The sequence below is a fragment of the Martes martes genome, assembly GCF_963455335.1.
Source record: "Martes martes genome assembly, chromosome: 12".
In the NCBI taxonomy this organism is placed as follows: domain Eukaryota; kingdom Metazoa; phylum Chordata; class Mammalia; order Carnivora; family Mustelidae; genus Martes; species Martes martes.
In genome coordinates, this window is record NC_137900.1 from 91,554,350 (window position 1) to 91,572,459 (window position 18,110).

General features: G+C 53.3%; 1 protein-coding gene across 1 annotated transcript in view; it reads right to left on the reverse strand.

Moving 5' to 3' along the window:
• Positions 1-11,400: 11,400 nt before the first annotated feature.
• RAPGEF1 (Rap guanine nucleotide exchange factor 1) overlaps positions 11,401-18,110 on the reverse strand; it is a 136,249-nt gene continuing 129,539 nt past the window's right edge. The window contains exons 19-25 of the mRNA XM_080820249.1: positions 18,019-18,103; positions 17,782-17,876; positions 16,220-16,298; positions 16,025-16,126; positions 14,719-14,816; positions 13,764-13,892; positions 11,401-13,507 (exon numbers count right to left, since the gene is read on the reverse strand). Of these exons, the coding sequence (XP_080676375.1) occupies positions 13,357-13,507; positions 13,764-13,892; positions 14,719-14,816; positions 16,025-16,126; positions 16,220-16,298; positions 17,782-17,876; positions 18,019-18,103 (739 nt within the window). The 3' untranslated portion in view covers positions 11,401-13,356. The remainder of the gene's footprint in view (positions 13,508-13,763; positions 13,893-14,718; positions 14,817-16,024; positions 16,127-16,219; positions 16,299-17,781; positions 17,877-18,018; positions 18,104-18,110) is intronic.

The following is an 18,110-nucleotide window of genomic DNA, read 5'->3' on the forward strand; positions in this document are numbered from 1 at the left end:
GCCTGCTTCTCCCTCTCCCTCTGCACCACCCTCCCTCTCCCACCACTTGTCCTCTCTCTCTCAAATAAATAAATAAAATCTTTAAAAAAATCGGGACGGCATGGCTTTGCCACAGAGATGGGTCATTGAAAAATAATAGGAAGCCCAGAAGACATTCCGAGTGCGTATATCTGTGTTAAAATCTGATCAAAATGGCATTTTTTTTTTTAATATTGGGAGAGTCAAGGAAGGCTCATAATACAGAGTTGGTTATCTAGTTGGAAAAAATATAATTATATGCAAAAATAACTCCGACATGGGTTAAAGACCTATGTGTAAAACAGCCCTCCACTGGCAACAGAGGAAGGTGGGGGAGGTCTGTAGGTCGGGGTGCCGGGCGCGAGGGGAGTCTGCTTACACCTGGAAAGCCACGCGGAGGACTGCGTGTCCGGCGAGTACGGATCTGGACCACGAGGTGGCTTCTGCCGTCAGACTGGGGAAGACAGGACGGGATACGCCCGGAGCTGGCGAGGGACCCAACTCGGACTCTCACTGCTGGTGTGTGCTGTCCTGGTGTTTGTGGCCTCCCTGCAGAATACATGCACCACGCACTCACATGCGTGTACGTGCAAAGAACAGTCTAGAAGGGTACCTTCTCAGCGGCTGACAGCAGCTGCCCAAGGAGAGGGCGGGCCAGGAGGGCTTGCGCGGTCCGTCGCTGCGCTTTTGAACAGAAGGGCTCGTGCGTTGTGTCCCTGAAGGAACCGGAAAGGTGCGCGCCTTTGACCGGGCAGCTCCAGTTTTAGGGTCTGCAGCGGGGAGGGAGGAGTCTGTTTTCCTGAAGCTTCCAGTCCGGCCTGGGAGACCTTTTTCAGACCGTTTAGTCACCAGAGCGCCGCGAGGGAGGGCGCTGGGCGAGTCCCAAATGTGTGGAACCGAGGAGGAGTGGGTTCGGCGCGTGACCGCAGAGAGGTCGCGGTCGCCTGGCGTAGAGGGGTTCACCCTGAGCGTGGTGAGGAGAGGCTTTCCTGCGGACCGGGGGGGGGGGTCCGCTGAAACGTGCAAGGAGATGCTGCCAGCCCGCACCCCCAGCGGGCTGTCATTTTGCAGCCCCCCAGCAGCGGAGGGGGCGGCGGCTGTCCCCTGTCCTGAAGCCCGGGACGTCTCTAAGTCGCGGCGCGGCTGGTAGTGAGCCTGCGCCTGGCGCCACCTGCATCCGCCGCTGAGGACGGAGGGAAGCGGCTCCTGATGTGTTCTCTGCGCGGTCACCTGATGGAAGCAAGTTCTCGGTTGTGAGATGCACAAATGTATCTTTTCCTTCATGGATAATGCTTCTTGTGGCTTAAGAAAATTCCCCTATTCCAAGGTCATGAAGCTATTCTCTTCTCTTGTCCTCTAGCTCTGGGTTTACTGGTGGCGTATTTGCACATCCGGACCTGTCAGCCCCCCAGAGTAGACCCCAGAGGGCCGTGTCTGTCTGGCTTTGTTCTGTGTCACACTTCGTGACTGCGGTGGGCGGCTAAGTCTTAAAGTTGGGAACATCACGCCCTCCCACCATCTTTAAGGGGCTCGGCCATTTAAAATCATTTGTATTGCGTGCCTGGGGGGCTCAGTCGTTAAGCCTCTGCCTTTGGCTCAGGTCATGATCCCAGAGTCCTGGGATCCAGCCCCGCATCAGGCTCTCTGCTCGGCGGGGAGCCTGCTTCCCCTCTCTGACCCCCCCTGCTTGTGTTCCTTCTCTCCCTCTCTCTCTCTCTGGCAAATAAGTAAATAAATAAATCTTTAAAATCGTTTGTATTTTTAATGAACTTTAGAATTAACTTGTCAATTTTCACCAAAATCAAGATTGGGGTTGTGACTAAGATTGCTTTAAATCTATGGATTAATTTGGGAGCAGTTGATATCTTTACAGTGCTAACTTTTCCAACAAAAAGGGAAAATCTCCTATTTGTTTAGGTGGGTTTTTTTTTTCTTTAAGATTTTATTTATTTGACAGAGATAGACCACGAGTAGAGGAAGCAGCAGGGAGAGGGAGCAGCAGACTCCCCGCTGAGCAGGAGCCCAACGCGGGGCTCGATCCCAGGACCCTGGGGTCATGACCCAAGCCAAAGGCAGATGCTTAATGACTGAACCACCCAGGTGCCCCTGTTTAGGTGTTTAAAACATTTCCCCCTTGATCTTATAGGTTTCTGTGCAGAAATATTGTGTATATTTTAGTGTCCCTGAATATTTGCTTTGATGCTACTGTGAATATCATTTTAATATTTTTGTTACTTGCTAGTATACAGAAATACAATTAATTCTTGATTGTTGACTTTGTATCCAGCAAGCGTTCTAAATTCACTTATTCTGATAATTTATCTGTAGGTTCTGTTGAATTTTCTGTTTATACACTATTATCTGTGTAATGAGTTGTCTCCCTTCCCAAGACTTACCCCTCTGTGCGTGTGTGTGTTTGCCCTCCTGCACTGGCCTGGACCTCTAGAACAATCCTGGGAAGAGGTCCTGACAATGGCAGTCTTACCTTACCTTTCTTAAGATTATTTATTTATTTATTTGACAGACAGCGAGAGAGGGAACACAGCAGGGGGAGTGGGAGAGGGAGAAGCAGGCTTCCCGCTGAGCAGGGAGCCCGACGCGGGGCCGGATCCCACGACCCTGGGATCAGGACCTGAGCTGAAGGCAGAGGCTTAATTGACTGAGTCACCCAGGCGCCCCATTACCTTACCTTTCTCCTTGTCTCAAAAGGCAGGCTTTCAACATTCTGCCTTTTAAAAATCATAGATAAGCTTTTTCAGATTAAGGAAGTACCCTTCAATTCCTAGTTTCCTAAGAGTTAAAAAAAAAATGTGCATGGACGTTGCATTTTACTAAATTACTTTCATGTATCCTCTGAGAAAATTACGATTTATTTTGTTAATGTTATGAATTGGCATTGATTTTCAAATGTTAGAGCAGCTTCTCACTTCTAGAATAAGCCCATCTTGATACGATGTATTATCCTTTCTGCGTGTCACCAGATTCAGTCTGTGGTCTGTGTAGGAGTTTCGCGTCTGTGTCCATGAGCAAGACGGACTGTGATTTCATTCTTGCTATGGTTTTGATATCAAGAGTTTTGCTGGCCTCGTTCTGAGAGTTCGGACATGCTTCTCATTTTCTTCTTGTTTCGGGAAGTGTCGTGTAAAACCGTAGTCCTTCCTTACGCGTCCCTGGGAGAAAGGTGCTGAAACCTCCCACTAGGATCACATTTCTCTGGTCGCTCTCAGGGTTCTGTTGGCTTTTGCTTTAGATATTTTGAGACCGTGTAATGAGTTGCATGGAGGATTAGGGTTGAATATACTTCATATATTATCAAGTATATCTTTATAACTCTAGTAATACCTTTTGCCGTAAAGGCTACTTCTGGTATTAATAACAGCTATGCTAACTTTTGGGGGGGCTGTATTTGTGGGGTGTATCTTTCCAATTTTTACTTTCAACGTTTCTGTACCGTTACGTTTTATTTATTCCACAGAGAGAGACACAGCCAGAGAGGGAACACAAGCAGGGGGAGTGGGAGAGGGAGAAGCAGACTCCCCACTGAGCAGGGAGCCTGATGCGGGGCTTGACCCCAGGACCCTGGGATCATGACCTGACCTGACCTGACCTGAAGGCAGACACCTAACGACTGAGCTCCCCAGGTGCCCCTACCATTACATTTTAGATAAATACATTATGTTAACATAAAAAAAAAAAAGTCTGATGGCTGTCTTTCAACTGGAGAATTCAGGCCATTTAGTTTTTGGTTTTTGGTTTTTTTTTTTAAATTTATTTATTAGAGAGAGAGAGAGTGCGAGCGAGCACAGGCAGAGTGGTAGGCAGAGGCAGAGGGAGAAGCAGGCTCCCCGCCGAGCAAGGAGCCCGATGTGGGACTCGATCCCAGGACGCTGGGAACATGACCTGAGCCGAAGGCAGCTGCTTAACCAACTGAGCCACCCAGGCGTCCCGGTTTTTGGTTTTTTTAAAGATGTTTTTAAAGTCTACTGTCCACCCAGCGTGGGGCTTGAACTCACAACCCCAAGAGCAAGAGTCATATGCTGCACTAATGGAGTCAGCCAGGTGCCCCTGTTTAATGTGGTTTGTTTGTTTACTTATTTAAAGATTGTATTTATTTATTTTAGAGAGAGTGGGTGTGTACAAGTAGGGAGGGGCAGAGAGGGGGAAAGACTGTGAAGCAGACTCCGCACTGAGTGGGGAGCCCAACTCGGGGCTCGATCCCATGGCTGTGAGAGCATGACATGAGCAAAACCAAAAGTGGGACACGTAACTGACTGAGCCACCCAGGAGCAACAAAAAAACGTGTCTGGTGCATCTGGATGGCTCAGGTTGAGCCGTCCAAGTCTTGGTCGGATGCTCAGTGGGGACTCGCTTGAAGATGCTCTCCCTCTGCATCCCTCCACTTGCACACACATGCTCTCTCTCTTTCTCAAGTAAGTAAATCTTATTCTTTTGAAAAATTTATTCATTTGACACAGAGAGAGAGATCACAAGTAGGCAGAGGGAGGGGGAAGCAGGCTCCCCCCGAGCAGGGAGCCCGATGCGGGGCTCTGTCCCAGGACCCTGAGATCATGACCTGAGCCGAAGGCTGAGGCTTAACCCACTGAGCCACCCAGGCGCCCCTCAGATAAGTAAATCTTAAAAAAAAATGTGTTTGGGGGCACCTGGGTGGCTCAGTCAGTTAAGTATCTGACTCTTTTTTTTTTTTTTAAGAAATTTATAGGGCAACTGATTTTTTAAAATATTTTATTTATTTGACAGAGATCACAAGTAGGCAGAGAGGCAGGCAGAGAGAGAGGAAGGGAAGAAGGCTCCCCGCTGAGCAGGGAGCCCGATGCGGGGCTCGATCCCACGACCCTGGGATCATGACCTGAGCTGAAGGCAGCCGCTTCACCGACTGAGCCGCCCAGGCACCCCTGGTTTATTAATTTTTTAAAAAGAATTAAAAATTATTTATTTATCATGACCTGATGAAGGCAGGTGCTGAACTTACTTAGCTACCCAGGTGCCCCCATTACATCGGTTTTTGCCATGAAGCTATAGAAGTCCTTCGTGTAGTTTGGATATTAGCCCTGCATTAGGTACGATTTGCAAATATATTCTTACATGGAGTACGGTGGCTTTTCATTTTGTTGATGGTTTCTTTTCCTATAGAAGCTTTTTAGTTTGATGTAGTCCCGCTTGCTTATTTTTACTCTTGTTGCTTTTGGTGTTAAATCCAAAAAATCATTGCCAAGACTGATGTCAGGGAGCTTTCTGCCTATATTTTCCCCTAGCAGCTTTATGGTTTCAGGTCTTAAATTCAAGTCTTTACTCTATTTTGAGTTAGTTTTTGTGTATAGTGTAAGAAAGGGTCCAGTTCCATTTTTTCCTTACGTAGCCTCCACACCCAGTGTGGAGCCCAATGTGGGGCTTGAACTCATGACCCTGAGATTCAAGATCTGACTGGAGAGAAAGAGTTGGACACTTAGCTGACTTAGCCACCCAGGAGCCCACATCCAGTTTCATTCCTTTGCATGTGGCTGTTCAGCCTTCCCAGCACTATTAATGAAAGACTCTCCTTTCTCCATTGTCTGTCTTGGCTCCTCTGCTATAAATTAATCAGCCATATATTCATGGGTTTATTTCTGGGCTCTCTGTTTCATTGATTTCTGTGTGTGTGTGTGTGTGTGTGTGTGTGTGTGTGTTTAATTACAGTCTTTTTGAGATATAGTATGAAATCAGGGAGTGTGATGCTTTGTTCTTTCTCAAGATTGTTTTGGCTATTTAAACAAGAGTTTGTGGTTCCGTACAAATATTAGGATCCCTGTATTTCTGTGGAAAATGCCATTAGGATTTTGATAGCGATTGCACTCAATCTGTGCACTGCTTTGGGTAGAATGGACATCTTTAAAGAATGATTTTATTTATTTGACAGAGACACAGCGAGAGAGGGACCACAAGCAGGGGGAGTGGGAGAGGGAGAAGCGGGCTCCCGCTGAGCAGGGAGCCCAATGTGGGGCTCGATCCCAGGATGCTGGGATCATGACCTGAGCCGAAAGCAGACGCCTAACCAACTGAGCCACCCAAGAGCCCCTAGAATGGACATTTTAACAGTGTTCTTCTTACCCACGAGCATGGAGTAGCTTTCCATTTATTTGTGTCTTCAATTTATTAGTATCTCATTTTCAGAGTACATGTTTCACCTTCTTGGATAATTTAATCCTAGGTATTTTCTTTTTGATGCAATTGTAAATGTGTTATTAATGTCTCTTTCTGATAGTTCATTATTAGTGACTAGAAATGCAATGGATTTTTTGTGTGTTGATTTTGTGTCCTGCAACTTCACTGAACTCATTCATTAGCTTCAAGTTTTTTTGGCAGAACTTTTAGGGCTTTCTGTATATAATATCATGCCATCTGCAAATAATGAGTTGTACTTCTTCCTTTTCAATGCGGATGCTTTCTGCTTCTTTTTGTTGCCTAATTGCTGTGGCTAGGACTTTGGCACTAAGTTGAATAAACGTGGCGAGAGTGGGTATCCTTGGCTTGTTCCTGAGCTTGGAGGGAAGACTCTCAGCTTTTCACCAGTGAGAATGCTGCCAGGTGGGGACTTGTCCGATTTGGTGGCCTTTCTTATACCGAGGTGTGTTCCCTCTACACCCACTTTGTTGAGTTTTAATCATAAATGGATGTTGACTTCTGTCACTTTTTCTGCATCTATTGGGTTGATCCTATGACTTTCTTCCTTCCTTTTGTTAGCGTAGTGAGTGGATCACATTGATTCTTGTATACGTTGAACCATCCCGGGATTCCATTCCACTTGGGTCATCATGCGCGTGATCCTTTTAATGTATTGTTGAATTTGGTTTGCTCTCATTTACTGAGGATGCTTGCATTTGTGTCAATCAAGGTTGTTGGCCTGCGATTTTCTTTTTTCTTAAGATTTTATTTATTTGACAGAGTGAGCACACACAAGCCAGGGAGCAGGAGGCAGAGGAAGCAGGCTCCCTGCTGAGCTGGGAGCCCAATGTGGGGCTTGATCCCAGGACTCTGGGATCACGGCCTGGGCTGAAGGCAGACACGTAACCGACTGAGCCACCCAGGTGCCCCGGCCTGTGATTTTTCTCTTCTGTGGCATCCTCGTCTGGTTTTGCTATCAGGGGGACGCTGGCCTCGTCAGCAGAGTGTGGACATGTTCCCTCTGCTTCTGTTTGTGGAAGTGTTGGAGGAGGACGGCTGTTTGTTCTCAGATGTTCGGTAGAATTCACCAGCGAGGCCACATGCTTCTGAACTTTGGTTTGTTGGGAGGTTCCTGATGGACAGACTCCGTCTCCTCCACTCACTGGTCTGTTCGGTTTTGTTGTATTTTCACAATTCTGTCTTGTATGTTTCTAGGACTTTGTTGATCTCTTCTAGGCTGCCCGGTCATTGTTACGTAATTGTTCATAGTAGTCTCTTTATGATTCTTTATCTTTCTGTGGTATCTGTTGGAACATCAATTTTTATCTTTTTAAGTAAGCTCTAAGCCCAATGTGGGGCTTGAACTCATGACCCTGAGATCAAAAGTCTCACGCTCTACTGACTGAGCCAGCCAGGTGCCCCTCCTCTCCCCTTTTTAGTTGTAACATCATTTTCATTTCTGAGTAGTCTCTTGGGGAGTCTAGCTACAGATTTGTTAATTTTGTTTCTTTTTAGTCTCTATTTCCCATCTTTGTTATTTCCTTCCTTCTCCTAGCTTTGGGCTTCATTTGTTCTTTTCCCAGTTGTTGAGGCTGTTCACAAATCAGGTTGTTTATCTTACTTTTTTCCTATCACCTTCCCCCCTTAGAACTGCTTTTACAGCACCCTGTACGTTTGGTACGTTGTTTTCATTTTCATTTGTTCAAGTTTTTTTTTTTTTTAAGATTTTATTTATTTGAGAGAATAAGAGAGAGAGCATGGGGTTGGAGGGTCAGAGGAAGAAGCAGGCTCCCCACTGAGCAGGGAGCCCAGCACAGGACTCGATCCTGGGACTCCTCCAGGATCATGACTGGAGCCAAAGGCAGACACTTAACCGACTGAGCCACCCAGGAGCCCTGTTCAAGGCATTTTCTTTAAGATTTTATTTGAGAGAGAGAGAGAATGAGAGACAGAGAGTGCGTGAGAGGGGGGGCAGGTCAGAGGGAGAAGCAGATGCCCTGCTGAGCAGGGAGCCAGATGAGGGACTAGATCCTGGGACTCCAGGATCACGACCTGAGCCAAAGGCAGTCGCTCAGCTGACTGAGCCACCCAGGCGCCCTGTTCAAGGAATTCTGATGTCTCCTTTGACCCACTGGTTGCTCAGCTGCATGTTGCTCACTCTCCACATGACGCTTTTCCAGTTTTCTTTTTGTAACTGATTTCTGGTTTATGTCATTCTGGTTAGGAAAGATGCTTCATATGATGTCAGACTTCTTAAATTCATTAAGACTTGTTTTGTGGCCTGACATGTATGTTCCATGGCGGAGGCTCCATGTGTGTTTGGGGATGTGTATTCTGTTGCTTTTGGATGGAATGTTCCATCAAGTCCATCTAGTCTAATGTGTCCTTTAAGGCAGACGGTTCCTTATTGATTTTCTGTTTGGATAACCTGTCCACTGATGTGAGCAGCACACTTAAATCCTTTATTATTCTACTGCTGTCCTTTCCCCCTCTAGGTCTACTAATATTTGCTGTGTATAAAGGTGTTCCTGTGTTGGTACAAAAGTATTTACAATTGCTACATCCTCTTTTTCGGAGGTTAATGGTTTCACTTAAGGCTTATGATGCCAGTGTAAGTGAGAGCCTTCAAGAATTGGTTTTTAGTTGCTGGTTGTATATTGGAACATATTCAATTTTATTTTCCCTGACTGCACAGCTACCTACCTTCAAGGATTCCTTTTTTATTATTATTTTTTAGAGAGACAGTGCACAAGTGGGGGGGGGCAGGCAGAGAGAGAGAATCCCAAGCAGGCTCCATGCCCAGTGTGGAGCCCAATGAAGGACTCAAGTCTCATGACCCTGAGATCATGACCTGAGCTGAAATCAACAGCTGAATGCTTAACTGAGCCACCCAGGTGCCCCTAAATTTCATTTTTTTTTTTTTTAAAGTAGGCTCTATGCCCAACATGGGGCTTGAGTCAAGACCATGAGATGAAGAGTTGCATGCTCTACTGTCCGAGCCAGCCAGCCAGCCCGGTAGCTTTCCTTAGTAATCTCGTTTTTGCCTTTTCCTGCCATGTTGGCTACAACCTCCAATAGAGCGATGGACAAAGTGACAGCAGGGTCCTTAACGTGTTCTGATTTTAATGGAAATGCTCTGAGTATTTTAACATTAAGTATAACGTTTGCACAGGATTTCTGGAAGGTGATTTTTATCAATTAAGGAAGTTTTTGATTTCTGAGCGTTTTAAATGAAAATTATGGGTGTCGCATTTCTAACAAAGGCCTTTCTGACTGCCGAGGTGATTATATGGTATTGTTCCTTCAGTTTGTTAGTATGGTACACTCAGGAGCAGCTAGGCCACGTTGTGAACGTTTATAAACCCTGCAATCTCTCGGTGGGTTAGCTCACACAGGGTCATTTCTTACGTGAAGTCGAGTGGGGGACGGTGGGGGTGGTCCCTGTCTGGTTCCCTCCATTCAGAGCTCTGCCGTCTCAGCATCTGGACTCGAAGTGTGTCAGGGTGGGGAAAGAGTGAGCATGAAGGGGGCACCCATGCTGAGTTCCCAGGCCCAAGTGATGTGTGTCTGGCCCCTTGGGTCTCATGGACCTCCCTGCAGGGGGCTGGGAAGGAGTCTCCCTGGTGCCCAGGAAGCAGAGGTGCACCAGGTGGGGGCACCCGGATAAGCTATGGAGGATGAAGGTCTGGAATGGTCGCCAGCTCACTGACATTCCATCCTTACATTTAAGGGTAAGCCCAGCGTGGTCAGGGGGTATGGACTTCTATATGCTCCTGGCTTGGGGTTGCTAAGATTATTTTAGAAGTTTTGTGCAAGTATTTGCCTGTAATTTTCTTGGACGGTTGTCTGGGGTTGATGTCAAGACTATGTTCTACTCGACGAGTTGAGAGGTGTTTCCCCCTTTTGTTCTCAGGCGCGTGTGCGTAAGACTAAAGCGACTTGTTCGGCACGAATTGCTGGTGAGCCTGTGTGGACCGGAGGTCTGTGAGTGGAGGTCAGGCACCTCCTCATGTGGCATTTACCACGGCTGTCATGGTTCGCTTGGGGGGGCATTATTTAATTAAGAGGGTGAATGAAGGAAAGGGGTCTGCGGAGTGCTTGGGACCCATAGCTCTGTGTATGTGCGGAGAAGTGATCTTGCCAGACCCCATTCCAAGTATTAACTCACTGTGCCTTCACAGACCTGGGAGGTAAAAGCTGTTACCACCCCAGCCCAGCTGGGAAACCTGGGCAGCAGAGCGGGGGCCACTTACCTAAGGTCACGTGGCCTCTCACTGCAGAACCAGGACCAGAGCCCATCTTAGCCAAGGGTGAAGTTCCTCTAGGGCATCCCCAGCAAATGCGGGACAAGAATGACCCACGCCCTGCCTGACTGGGTTCCTAAGTCGTGCACCCCTAGTGAGTAAGACGAACTGATGAAGGAGGGGTGGTTTCTGTGAATGTGCGGGGTCTGCCTCTCATGCCGCTGGAGGGAGCTGTGCGGAGCTACTGCACCCCTCCCAGGGCCGGACACGGATCTGAGGTCTGAACGTGGGGTGGGGGGTAGGGAGGTGTCGTTCTCAGGTCCTCTGCACCTCCTGAGCTGCTGGGTTAAGCACACAGGTTCCTTGTGCCATGTGGGGGTGGCAGTGGGACCCAGGTGCTGCTCCAGGCTGAGGGTAGCGGCGTGCCCTGCGGTTCTGGGTGGCAGGCTCAGCACAGATGTCTGCACCCGGCCTGTGACCTCCTGGTCACCTGCAGGGAGAGGGGCCAGCCCAAGCTGGTTCTTGGTACTGGCGGCTAGTAGAGGACTCAGCAGCTGACCGCCTCTCTCTCAGATGCTGGGGGTGACACACAGGCTGGGGTGAAGTCCAAGGGCTCAGCGTAGCAGGAGATGTAGCCCCGTCAGAGCACAGAAACTGGAATGTGTGGGGCTGTTTCCAAGCCTGTGCATGCTGCCTCAGGGCGGGCGGGACACAGAATCGTGCAGAAGGCGCGCCTTCAAAGACCCTGCTTTAGGGGTTTCGGAAAGTAGCTCCAGGTACCTCTGTGCCCCCAGAATTCCATCCTAGAAATTTCAGTTTTGACCAGCAGGCTGGGGGGCAGTATGGGACTTGTGCACTAATCCACTTGCGGGGCACAAGACCGAAGAGGGAAAATTCCAGATGGGCTGGTGGCCTCTGTCCCCCCCTCCCCAAAGGGCAGAAGCCCCACCCGTGGGGGCAGCTCGAACGGTCACGGGGACGCAGCTTTCATCCGTGTTTATTCTCCTTTCGTATAAAAGTTACAGGTTTGAAATGTCTGCAGGAAGATACCACCATCAGCCAGGTTAGTGGGGATACATATATATTACAATGTAACGGGGGAGGCGTGGGGTGGGGGGAGAGGGAGGCGCTTCTGAAAGGTTGGGTTCCTTCTGACCTGGCGTGCGGCCGCCCTTCCCTGGCTCCAGCCCCCGCCGCAGGGAAACCGGGTCCTGGTCCCCAAGACGGATCAGAGCCCGGATGTGTGGCTGGCACAGGGTGGGAAGCCTGCCAGCCAATAAGTTAAATGCACACGGCCCTGCGGTCCTCACGCAGGGACCCCCGTCCCCCACGCTGCCTCCCTCCGCCTGGCAGGGGTCCCCGAGGGGAGGGGACAGAAGGTAAAGCCCCCATCCCCATCCGCGGACGGGCGTGTGAGGTGGAGACCCGGCACGAGTATTTGGGCCGCAGCAGCCCCCCGCACGCAGCAGCCTCTGGCAGTGCTGGGCCAGGCCGGGGCCAGATGGGAAGGGGGAGGACGAGACCTCAGTGAGGGGACTCCCGCCCCCGCACTGCTGAAGAACAGCGACCACACACTTTAAATAAGAAAGTGACACGTTCGGCCCGCGGCAGCCAGACCATTGCCCGAGGGGGCGCCACTGGCGTTTCACACGTTCTCCCCTCTAGGTCCAGGACCCCAAAACAAGAGCGGAGAAAGCTGCTCAGAACCCAGGAAAGACTCAAAGTGACACGGTTGTTGAAGAAGTTCGACCCTGGCATTTGCTTGACCAAGTAAAGGCCAGGAGAAGCCTTGGAGGCGCCTTCTCCAAGCCCGGGGAGAAGCAAGCGCTCAGTCAACCAACCAGGACCCAAGGGGCAGGGGGACAGCGGCCCCTCTGTGTGCGGGGACCGCCCTGTGAACCTGCCTCCGACAGTCCACCTCACCAGCGAGCGCGGTTTCCAACCAGGAAGATGGGGAGAGCCAGTGGGCCCCAGGGCAGGGGTACCTCCAGAGCCGTGGCAGCCCCCGCCTGCTCAGGGGCGCCCCGTCCTAACCCGGGCAGAGCTCGCTGCGCACCAGGGGAGAGGTCGGAGAGGCACCCCTTGGCCCCACCGGGATGGAGCAAGGTAGGAGGGGAGCCCCCGGGGGCCAGGGGACAGGAGATGGAGTTTAAGGCACACAGCAAGCGACAGAGGAGGGGCCTTGACTGTCCCCAGGACAGAAACGCCCCTGCACTCTCCAACTTCATTCACCAGGAGGACTTCCCGGCCGCCGCGCTCAGCTAAACCGCCGCCTCCCTTGCTCCGTCGTCTTCCCAGCCCCCCCAGGTGCCAGGTGGTCGGGAGCTGAAGGGACGGGAAGAGGACGGTTCTGAGGGCCAGTCCTGGACGGGAGCCCCAGCCCCAGCGCTCCTGAAAGGCCACCTGGTGAACCTTTCTGGGCCACGTCAAAAGCTCACAGCATCTCGCGTTGAAGAAGCAGAGCAAGGAAAGTAAAAGGAGCCCCCGGGTCTCCTCTGCTTTCTGCCGACGCGACCGAAAGTCCCGGGTACAGCCCCCCCCACCTCTCAGCGTCCACTCATTTGTCACTGCAGCAGAGTCAGGACCCGAAACTTAAGGGAGGGGTGAAGAGAGTCCCAGTGTGCCTCGCTCTGCCGCTCTCCCTGCGCTGCTCCCAGGGAGGGGTGGGGAGGGGGTGAGGAAACGGAAGTGAAAGCAGAAACCAGAACCAAAGCCAGACCGCGGGCTCACAAATCGGGAACGAGACCTGCCTGCTGGCCCCGCGGTGGGCCTGGCGTCCGCTCCCGTGGGGCTCCTGCCCGGCACAGCACAGGGCTGGCTGAGCCCCGGGGCCGGGACACGTGCAGCCTGCCCGGGGCCGGGTCCCAAGTCCCTCCCGGTCTCGGCAGCCCTCAGAGCCTCTCTCGAGCGCTCTCCTCGCTCACGGCACCTGCTCCTAGGTCTTCTCCTCCCGGTCTGTTTTTCTCCTCGTGATGTTCCTAGGTTTGATTTTCAGAGAGAGTTCCCACAGGGCCTCCTCCGCCAAGTGGTCGCTGAAGTCATTGAAGAAGTTTATGATGTCGTCATTTCTTCGGATATCATAGTGCCTGTGGGGGGCCTCCAGTCAGGGCCGGCGTGGGGCCAGCAGCCCGATGGCCTCCCGGAGGGGCCGCGTGCATGGTCCCAGCACCCGAGCACCCCACAGGTGGAGGGCTGGTGGCGGGAGCCCCCGTTCCTCGGGCCCCCGTGCTGCAGTCTCCCTGGATGCGGGGCGGGCCACCACCTCGGTGCAGACCCCGGTGTTCCTTCATCCCCGCCCCCCTCGCGCCTTGGGGGGCCAGGCGCGAGCACCCCGGTACTCACGCCTGCTGGAAGCACCGCATGCTGTCCAGAATGTTGAACTGCTGCCACCGTTTGGAAAAATTCACCTTCCCGTCAATATAGTCTGGGTTGCCCAAGTGAACAAAGGTGAGGTCCTGCAGGATAAGCCCCCTGGGAGGACGGAGAGGCCCGGTCACTGCTCCGGAGAGCATGTCTGGCCTGTGTTGGTCTCTTCCTGTGTGAACTCCTGACCTAGAAGCTCTGGGTCCCTGGGAAAGCCAGCTCGGGTGTGGGCGGAGCCTTGTAAAATTAATACATGAACAGGAAAAAAAACAGCAAACCCAAAGCCCGGGGGGATGGAGGCATGGAGATTCTGTGTGTGAACAGGTGCTTCTCACCCGAGAGGAAGGTGAAGCAACGGGGCCCAGCCGCCTCCCGCCGGGGAAAGCACGGCAGCATTCTGGGGGGGCAGCCCCCACCCGGGGCCACTGCGGAGTCTTCTGCCCCCTCATAGAGGTTCCCCGTGTCTACCCGCTTAGTAAGGGCTCTGGTGACAAACTGGTCCAGCTTTGACTTTTTCCACTATTGCCTTCAGCTTATGTGACGAGGGCTGTTTCCCCCAAATCCCCCATTTCCTCCGTGCCGTGGCTCACACGTGGGGAAACGTTCTCAGGGCTCCTGGGTGACTGACTGGAAAGCCCTCCGGCTACTGTAAGGTGCAGCCGAGTCTGAGGAGCCCTGGGGGATGCGGGAAGAGAAGGCCTGCTCCTGGCAGACGCGGGAAGGCAACAGCAGTGGGACTGGGAGATGGGAGAGCGGGGCCGTTTTCATTGGACCCTTCCTTTCCGTTTAAAACACGCTCCTTGTTACAGTTTAATATTAAAATAGAAGTCTAACGTCTGAGCTGGAAACCCTGAAGGGAGGGTTTCTCTCTCTACACGTATGCCCCCCCCCCCAGGAGCAGCCAGGGGGGCAAAGCTGCGGGGGCTCTACTCACAAGTAGGGGATGCACGGGGGCTCCACCTCAGAGAGGGCAGCCCGGTAGGCGCGGAAGGAGGATGAGCTGTCGATCAGTGTGCAGTACTCAGCCAGGCCCTGGGTGGGAGGGACCGTGTGTGAGGGCTGGGACCACGCTGGGACCCCGGTGCCAGCCTCCTCCCTGGCCCCCTGCCTCTGCCCAGCCCTGGCGCCTGCCTTGGCTACAGGGAGACCGGGCCTACTGTGGGAACGGGCTCCCAGGCCTGCGTGTACCCGCTGCAGAACCCTGGCTCCAGGCCCCCACTGCCCGTGGCGTGTACGGGGCCTGGCACCGGGCCTCCTGCTGGGGGCCGCCCCGCACTGTAACCCAAGGGGGCTTCTCGAGCACAGCGGGAACGGTGCCATCCCCGGCTCCGAGCCTGCTTTGGCTCCTTGCTGCACTCAAGACAGAGCTGCCAAGGCTTAGCAGGTGACCTGAGCGCCCCCCTGCACACAGCGGGCGCTTCCGGCCCGTGCACCCCGCTCGCCCCTTCACCTGTTAGCTGTTAGCTACCTTGCACCCTGACGTGTCACCTCCTCAGGACCTCCTAGGTGTTTCTGTGGCAGCCACTGTGAAGGTCCCACACTTCTCCATACCACAGAGTTACAACTGTCCCTTAATGTCACCCCTTGAGATAACACCTGGGTGGCCCAGCTGCCATCCAGCCCCTGTGGGCTCTGCCTTTCTTCTCAAGGAGCCTCCCCACACAAGGATCAAGGTCCTCACCAGGCCTCCCCAAGGCCCTCATGGTCCAGAGCAGGTCCCCTCCCCAGTGACATGGCCACGCTGGCCTCTGGCTTGAGCATGCCAGTCTCTACACGCTTCTGTCCCCTCTGCCTGGGAATTCCCTTCCTTCCCAGGAAACTCTTCATGTCTGGGTCTTGGTATGACTGACCCTTCCTCAGGGACCTCCCTGACCACCCCCCCCCCCCCCGAACGGGACACACTGCCCTGTCCTTGCCCTTTTGGCAATTACCCTAAAGAAATCAATCGGTCTGGCCTGTTCACAGTATGTCCCTAAGGACGAGTGCTGCTGGCAGCCTGGAGCAGCCCCTCCAGAAGGAAGGAAGCAGTGAAGCGGGGACCCAGGTACGGGCCTGCAGCCAAGCAGCAGGACCCTGTGAGGGGACAACCCCAGCACCAACCACGCAGCCCCTCCGGACCCAAAGATGAGCCACAGCAAACCAAGGGGCAGGGGGGTGGCTGGCGGCCAAGCAGACACCTGAGTGCCTCCCCCCATGGCTGGCTCGCCAGGGGCCGGCCGGCCTCCCTCCCAGCCACTCACCTCCGAGGTCTGCTTCTGCCACTCCAGCCTGCGGATGGGAGCCGAGTCCAGTGCCGAGAGGATGGCCAGGTAGGAGTTAAAGTTGTTCAGCTTCCGTAAGTGCTGCAGAGAGAGGGAGAGGTGGCCGTGAGGCAGGCCCAGAGCTCCTGGGCGGGGCACGAAGGAGCCGACTCCGGGGCCGACAGCCACCACTACCTTCATGATCTTGATGAACTTCAACAGCAGCCGCTCCCTGTCCTGGGCTTTTTCTTGTAACATGATTATTGACCGGACCCTGTAAGACCAAAGGGCAGAGGAGCTGGCTGAGCTGACTGGTCTCCTTGCAGACCCCTAGGTGGTCCTGGTGGAGAGGGAGGGATGTGGACACCTGCACTGCATGCCCGGGGCTTCCGAGACACCAAGCACGGCCCCCCATCTCTGCTCTCGAGGAGCTCACAGCATCCCAGGGACAGGCCGAGAGGTCACACACAGTGTGACGGGGACCTTGGGCCACGCGTGCTGATGGACGCTTTGGAGCATCCAGGCAGACTTTCCTGACGAGCGCTGACCCCAGCACCCCTGGGTCTGGAAATGCTCCTCCTGTGACCTTGGGACTCGCGGAGGAGATGAGGGCGCATGGCGTTAGGAGGGTACCTTGAGAACCTCGGCGGCCACCACAAGCCCAGCCTCGCACGAGGACCTCACCATGGCCTGGAGACCCTGTGGCTTCACGGGGGAGCCACTGCCAGGCACTTGGAGCAAGGCGCCTCTGCTGTGTCTTTGGACCCAGTGCTACCCTGAGGACTCTGGCTCTGGGGGGCCCTGTGCCTCCTCCTCGGAAGCCCCCGAGGGGTATGGCAGAGGTGGGGCTCAGGGCTGTGTGCAGTATCCGTCTGCCAACACACCACCGCCTCCCAGGGCGGCTTCCTACGGCTCAGCTCACATTGCCGGGGAGCGGAGCACTTGCTGAGGTGGGGAGCAAAGCTGGCAAAGTGGGACATGACCCAAGTCCCCTCCAACAAGCAGTCCTCGCCGCGTTTAACAATTCATAGATGTTCTGGCAGTGGGCGCAGTGCTGGCGGCGTAGCTACCCCCGCTCTGAGAGGCTGGGGGCACCTTCAGGCCACGTCTTGAAAAGCTAACCGTTCTGTTACATGTCGTAGCATAAGCACATCTTTGGGCTTCATTTTGCTTTAAGAATTCAGGCCAAGGGGCACCTGGGTGGCTCAGTGGTTTAAAGCCTCTGCCTTCAGCTCAGGTCATGATTCCAGGGTCCTGGGATTGAGCCCCACATCGGGCTCTCTGCTCAGCAGGAAGCCTGCTTCCCCCTCTGTCTCTCTGCCTGCCTCACTGCCTACTTGTGATCTCTGTCTGTCAAATAAACAAAATCTTTAAAAAAAAAAAAAAGAATTCAGGCCAAATTAAAGTATAAATAGAACGCACGCCTTTGCTGTTCTCTTCAGGCAGCACCATGTGAGGCTTGGCCCTGAACTGCCTGGCAGTGCGGAGCTGGGCAGTGACCAGCACGGAATGGCACCGCAGACACCCCTGTCCCTGCCACCGCCTACGGCAGACATTACCAATCGATCCTGGCACTCCTCGCAGCCGCCGCCGCAGCCAGCGGGCTCTCCGCTGCCTGCAGTTCCCAAGTAATGCCCAGGGCCTCGGAACGAGCTGGGAAGAAAAGGGCGCCTCCTCCCGTGGGAGGGAGAGCACGGGGACCCGGCCAGACGCGCTGCCAGAGAGAACCAGGGCTTTGCACAGCCGCCCCTTCTTACCAGTAGGACATGTTGTTGAAGTGCTCCGTGAACTGGGTCAAGTTCGGGCTCTTCTCCTCATTCTGCTCTTTTGCCCAAAGCAAAACCTCAGGAATCTGAAAAAGGAAGTAGACTGGATGGAACTAGAGCCCTCTGGGTTCCTGGCGAGTTTCTCCTGCTGAGGGACCAGCAGCAGCTGCTCATCCCGGGGCAGGGGACAGCCTTCTCCGCAGCCCCCAGCCCTGCTGCACCGCATACCTCTATTTTATAAAAGAGCTCAGCATCCAGCAGGGTCAGCTGCTCGGCTATTTCATGGCTGTGAAAGTCATGCAAAGTCCCCGGCCTAGAAG